Raw genomic sequence first — 6,354 nt, 5'->3', positions numbered from 1 at the left:
CTGCCCCCTCATCAAGCTGCTGAGGTCCCACATTGCCTCCCCTTCCTCTCCAGACCCTTGGATCCAAGCAGAGCCTTTCTCTGCTCTGACCTCCTCTCTTCCTCTCTCCCTCTCTCTCCTTTCTCCCTCTCTCTCTCCCTATCTCTCCTCTCTCTCCCTCTCTCTTCCCCATCTCCTCGCTCTTCCTATCTCTCTCCTCTCTCCCCTCATCTCCTCTCTCCCCATCTCCCTTTTCTCCCTATCTCTCCCTCCTCCTCTCTCTCTCTCTCTCTCTCTCTCTCTCTCTCTCTCTCTCTTCATCTCCTCTCCCCCCCGGCCGCTCTCCCACTCCCACCGCCCTCCCCCCCTCATTTTGGGTCCATTTCCAGCATCTTTTGGTTCCTTATCCGGGGACTGGGCTGCGGGGTGTGATTGGCCGGGGCTGTCACATGGTGAAAGTAACTTTACGGGGTCGCCAGCTAGTAGGAGGGCTTTATGGAGCAGAAAAACGACAAAGCGAGAAAAATTATTTTCCACTCCAGAAATTAATGATCATGAGCTCTTATTTGATGGACTCTAACTACATCGATCCGAAATTTCCTCCATGCGAGGAATATTCGCAAAATAATTACATCCCAGACCACAGTCCGGAATATTACAGCCGGACCCGGGAGTCCAGCTACCAGCATCACCATCAAGAGCTGTTCCCAGTTCCACGACCCTCCTTTCCCGAACGCCCTTTCAGCTGCGGGGGGCTCCAAGCTCCCGGGAACCAGCGGGGACCCGGCCCGGCTCCGGGCTCCCATCACATCCCAGAGAAAAATCAACACCACCACCACCAGCACCACCAGCAACAGCAGCAGCAGCAGCAGCAGCAGCAGCAGCTTTGCGAGCAGGCTGCTGCTCTGTCCACCTCTTCCACCACCACCACCACTCCTTCCCCAGTCCCTCCAGCCTGCAGCCAGCCAACCCCCGAGCATCCCACCAGCACAGCATCCAAACAGCCCATAGTCTATCCCTGGATGAAAAAAATCCACGTCAGTACTGGTATGCAACTTTTCTTTTTCCTCTTTTCCCCCTTTCCCTCGCTCTCCCCAGCACCATCCTCCTTGTTCCCTCTCTCCACTCTTTTTCCTTTTCCCTCTCTCTTATTATTTTTGTTCCTTTTTTTTTTTTTTACACCCCCCTCCTTTTTTTTCTTCCCCCCCCCTCTCTTCTTTTCCCTGAGAGTCTTTGGGTTAGCACAATTGAACTGGATTTACGACTCGGAATGGGTAATTACACCCACCATAAATTTTATAGCCCAGCTACTGTGGGCAGCCGGAGCCATGTGGCTGCTCCCGTTATGGATGTGAGAAAAACTCCGGCAGCTTTGTGAGGGCTGCATAAATAATTCAGCCTTTGGAGCCAGGGAAACCCCTTCCCTGCTCCGCGCACAACTCCGCAGCTGCCCAAAGTTCTTTACTGCCTATTTAGCTTATTTTTGTGGGGTAGGGGTTTGGGTGTTTGTTTTTTTTTTCCCCTTCTCTCTTTCCTCACCCCCCCCCCCCCAACACCTCCAACCACCACCACCACACACACTCCCCCCCACCACCACCCCCAACCTCAACCCCAACCCCCTCCTCCCCTTTCATCTCCCTCCTTTCCCTCCTCACACCCCCCACCCCCCCCACTTCTTCCTTTCCCCGCTTCTTCCAGTTGTCTCTTCCAAGCCTCTCTCCATCCTCGTTGGTTTTTCTGGCGTGGTTTGGTTTGTGACTGATTTGGTTCAAATGATTTCGGTTCGTTTATTATTTTATTCCGCCCCTCCCCCCTCTCCCCCTTTTTTTTTGGGTCCTTTTCCTTTATTTTTTTAAATTTTCGTTTAAATTATTTTTTCCCTTGGCTGTGTTTTGTTGTCGTTGCCCTTCCCCCCCCCCCCCCTCCCTCTCTATTTCTTTATTTCATTCATTTCTTCCCCCTCCTGTTTGATTCTTGCTTCCCTTTCCCCTCCCCGTATCTTTTTTTCCCCTTTATTTTTGATTATTACATTTTCCCCCTGGTTGTGTTTTGTTGTTTCTCTTTCCCTTCTCTTTCTCAATTCTTTTTTTTTTTGGGGGGGGTGTGTTTCGTTTTGCTGCTGCTCCATTTCCCCCTCTCTCTTTGACCCCTTTAATTTATTATTATTATTATTATTATTATTATTATTATTATTATTATTGCTACTTTTTTCCTCCTTCTGTGTTTTGTTCTTTCCCTTCCCCCTCTCCCCTTCCCCCCCCCCCTTTCTTTTGCTTCTTTTCTCGCTCTGTTTTGCTGTTTCCCTTTCCCTTCTCTTCCTCCTTTTGAATTTCCAATTCATTTTCTTTTATCCCTGCTGCATTTTCTCGCTTCCCTTCCCCCCTCTCTTCCCTCTCTTTATTGTTATTATTTACATCTCCTTTTTATTTGTTTTCTGCTTGTGTTTTGTGGGTTCCTTTCCTCCCCCTCCCCCTTCTCTATTTATTATTTCCCTTGTTTATGATTATTTTATTTCCTATTTGCGTTTTGTTGTTTTCCCTCTCCCTTTTCTCCTTTATTTCTTCCCTTCCCTCTTTTTATTTTCAATTTTTATATATATTTTTTTTTTTCTGGCGCATTTTGTTGCTTCTCTTTCTCCTTCCCCCCATTTTTTTCTCTGTTTTTTTTTTGTTTGTTGTTTTCTTTCTTACTATTTTTTGTGCCTGTTATTTTTCTTTTTATTTTGTTTTGTTTCGCCTGGTTGTTGTTTTCTTTCTTTATTTTGGTCTGGTTGTTGTTTTCTTTCTTTATTTTGGTCTGGTTGTTGTTTTCTTTCGCTTTTTTTTTTTGCTTTCTATTTATTTTTCTCCTTTTTTTTGTCTGATTGTTATTTTCTTTTTTTTTTAATCTGGTTGTTGTTTTCTTTCTTTTTTTTTTTTCCTTCTGGTTGCTGTTTTCTATTTATTTTTCTATTTTTGGGGGGTCTGGTTGTTGTTTTCTTTCTTTATTTTGGTCTGGTTGTTGTTTTCTTTCTTTCTTTTTTTTTGGTCTGGTTGTTGTTTTCTTTTTCTTTGTTTTTTTTTTTTTTTGCTTGTTTTTACTTTTTATTTATTTTTTGGGGGGGTCTGGTCGTTGTCTTTATTTTATTTTCTCCTCTCCTGTTTGTTATTTTTTTTTTTCTTTTTTTATTACTCTTCTTTTCCCCTCCTCCCCCCCCTCTTTATTTTTTTTTGCCTGGTTGTGTTCTGTTGCCGTTTCCCTTTCCCCCCTCCCTCCTTTCCAGTGAATCCCAGTTACAATGGAGGCGAACCCAAGCGGTCCCGCACAGCTTACACGAGGCAGCAGGTCCTGGAGCTGGAAAAGGAGTTCCACTATAACAGGTACCTGACCCGGCGGCGACGCATCGAGATCGCGCACTCCCTGTGCCTCTCCGAGCGCCAGATCAAAATCTGGTTTCAGAACCGAAGGATGAAGTGGAAAAAAGACCACAGGCTGCCCAACACCAAGGTGCGAGCAGCAGCAGCAGCCCCCAACCCCGCCGCCGCCGCTCCCGCTCCCACCGCCGCCACCATCACCGCCAGCACCGCCACTACCACCGAGGAGCTGCCCTCCGCCCCCGCGCAGGATCCGCGCACGGAGGATATCACCAGGTTATGAACCAACCTTCCCTTTCCCCCCACCTCCTTTCCCCCAACTCACCTCTCTCCCCCCCACCCCCTTCACAAAATGACTCTGGGTTATTTATAGAATCTAATATATATAAATATATATATTTTGGTTCTTCCTTTCCCCCTCCCTTCCCCTCCTCATCCCCTTCCTCTTCCTAGTTTTATTCTAATTAATTATTATTATTCTAATTATTATTATTATTATTCTAATTATTATTTTTATTCTTATTTTCCCGTGTAACCAACGGGTCCTCTGTGTGCGTGTGTGTGCGCCCCCCCCCCCCCCCAAAATAAAAGCCCCCCCTTTTAGATGCATGTCCGATAGCATGAGGCCAGGTGGTTTGTACCTGCAGGGTGGGTGGGTGCTGGGGGGGGTCGGTTTTTATTTCTTACAGCCGTGGCAGGGTTTATTTATTATATATCTCTATATATTTTTAAGCTGTGGGGAGGGAGAGCTTGGAGAGGGATGAGCGGTTGGGGGGAGGGGGGAATTGGGAGCGAGGAGGAAGAGGGAAAGGTTCCTTTGGGTGGATTTAAGAAGATGGAAAGGGTGAAAAAAGCAAAGCAAGAGGGGGAAAAAGGAAAAGGGAATTTGGAGGGGAAATGAGGATGGGGGGGGAGAAAGGGGGGGACAGAGAATTAGGGAAACAACAAAAAAAGGAGAATTGAGGGGGGAGGAAAAAAAGATAATTAAGATGGGTTTTCACCACACCCCCCCCCCCTTTCCCCTGCTTCACGCACAATGAGCTCTGGAGTTCTTTTGTAGCGGGGAAAGGTTAAAAAATGACAGTTTAGAGAGGGGGAAAGTAGAAAAGGCTCAAAACGTAATAAAAAGATATTTAGAAAGGGGGGGGGTGTGTTAAAAAAGCTTTAAAATGATCAGAGGTTAAAAAAAGGCAAAGGAAAAGCGAAGAAAGAGCAAAGAGAAAGCAAAGAAAAAGCACAGGAGGGAGAGCAGGGATTTGGCTGAGAAATGGAGAGGGAAAAAAGGGGAATGAAAAGGGAGGGGGAAAAGGGAGAATGAAAAGGGAGGGAAAAAGGGGGAATGAAAAGGGAGGGAAAAAGGGGGAATGAAAAGGGAGGGAAAGGGGAAAAATCAGGCTAAAAGCAGCCCAAAAAAGGAAAAAAAGGGGGGGAAAAAAAGGGAAAAAAAAGAGGGGGGAAAGAAAAAAAGGGAACAAGAAAAAAAAACCAGGAGGGAAGGAAAAAAAGGAAAGAGAAAAAAAGGAAAAAGAAAGAAAAAAGGAAAAAAGTGAAAAATAAAAAGGGGGGGGAAGAGAAAAAGAAAAAAAGGGAAAAGGAAAAAAGGGGTAAAGAAAAAAAGGGGGAAAGGAAAAAATAAAGAAAAAAAAGGAGAAAAAAAAAGAAAAATAAAAGGGAGAAAGAAAAAGGAAAAAGAAAAAAAGGGAAAAGTTAAAAAAAGTAAAAAGAAAAAAGGTAAAAATAAGAAGGGAAAAAATAAACATAAAAAAGGGAAAAAAGAGGAAAAGGCAGAAAAAAAGCGGTTCAAAAAGTCGGAGTTTGGGGCTTTTTTGGGTTGGGGTTTTGTTTGGGGGGGGTTGTTGGTTCGTTTGGGTTTGGTTTGGGTTTTTTTGGTGGTGGTTCGTTGTGGTTTTTGGGCTGATTTGCAACCTGCTCATTGTAAAACTTGCAATAAAACTCGGAAAAAAAAACAAACAACAAACAAAAAGAAGACAAAAAAAAAAGGAGTTTTAGTGTCTGTGGACGTCCCAAGTGTTCAATAAAAGCACTCAGTGTCAATTAGTTTTACTTCGACGTCTGGTGACTTATTTAACCCCCCCACACCCCCCTCCTCTCACCCCCTTATTTCCCCTCCATCCCACCCTCAGAAATCACCCCAATAACCTGAATATCAATAACATACAACCCCCACCCCTAAATCCTTCCTCCCCACCTTCCCCACCCCTAAACCCTTCCTCCCCACCTCCCCCTCCCCACTTTCCCCCCCTTAAATCCTTCCTCCCCACCTCCCCCTCCCCTAAATCCTTCCTCCCCACCACCTCCTCCCCACTCCCCCCTTAAATCCTTCTTCCCCATCACCCCCTCCCCACCCTCTGCTTCCCGGGACGAGGCGGGCGGGGGGGGTGGGCAGTGATGATCCTACCCGCACCACTTGGAAGTTTGAAGCAGCCTCAAATCTGCCTCCCAAACTCCTGATTTTTGGTGACATCACGACGCGGTCAGGGACTTGGAGGGGGGGGGGCGAGGGGAGGAAATCTCAGCCCCTCCCAAAAATGGAGGAAAAAAAGGAGAATTTGGGATTTTCCTTGGTTTTTTGGGGCGGAGGTGTAAGGATTTGGGAGTTAAATCCCAGTTGTGTTTCCTGATCTCTTTTTTTTTCCCTTCCCTCCCCATCCCGCTGAAATCGGTTTGGTTTTAGCTCCTCTGCCGCTGAAATTGGTTTGATTTTATCTCCCCTCCCCGCTCTGAACTTTCTTTCCCCCTCCCCCCTCAACGCCTCTGGTGGCTTTGGTGTTTATTATTATTAATAATGATTATTAATGGTTATTAATGGTCATTAAGGCTACCGCTTGCTGTCGTGTGCGCCCTCGCCCGAGCCGAGGGGTCGCAGGGAATGTTGCCAGGCAATGAAAAAGCTGTTAAATAATAATAATAACACTAACAATAACGAGAATAACGACGCTAATAACGCTAATAACCTTAATAACTCTAACTCGCGGCTCCTGCTCTGGCCTTCGGGGGCTGC

At 46.0% G+C, this 6,354-nt stretch overlaps 1 protein-coding gene across 2 annotated transcripts; it reads left to right on the top strand.

The window, feature by feature from the left end:
- Nucleotides 1–527: 527 nt before the first annotated feature.
- Nucleotides 528–3,955, top strand: HOXC4 (homeobox C4). Of its 2 annotated transcripts, XM_064140977.1 has the most exons (3): nt 528–813; nt 913–1,026; nt 3,242–3,955. In XM_064140977.1, exons 1-3 carry the CDS (start codon nt 528–530, stop codon nt 3,613–3,615), a joined length of 774 nt encoding a protein of 257 aa, XP_063997047.1. In that variant the 3' UTR covers nt 3,616–3,955. The 2 variants fall into 2 exon arrangements, with proteins under 2 accessions (XP_063997047.1, XP_063997046.1); XM_064140976.1 differs by having other exon boundaries at nt 528–1,026.
- Nucleotides 3,956–6,354: the final 2,399 nt, after the last annotated feature.

Source organism: Pogoniulus pusillus, unplaced genomic scaffold (assembly GCF_015220805.1).
Source record: "Pogoniulus pusillus isolate bPogPus1 unplaced genomic scaffold, bPogPus1.pri S76, whole genome shotgun sequence".
Lineage (NCBI taxonomy): Eukaryota > Metazoa > Chordata > Aves > Piciformes > Lybiidae > Pogoniulus > Pogoniulus pusillus.
This window is presented reverse-complemented; position numbering and strand designations above follow the sequence as displayed.

Bases quoted from the DNA above. Each gene is read 5' to 3' on its own strand.
- HOXC4 (XM_064140976.1), top strand. From the start codon at position 528: ATGATCATGAGCTCTTATTTGATGGACTCTAACTACATCGATCCGAAA. The intron at 1,027-3,241 runs GTATGCAACTTT...CCTCCTTTCCAG, and splicing joins AAAAATCCACGTCAGTACTG to TGAATCCCAGTTACAATGGA.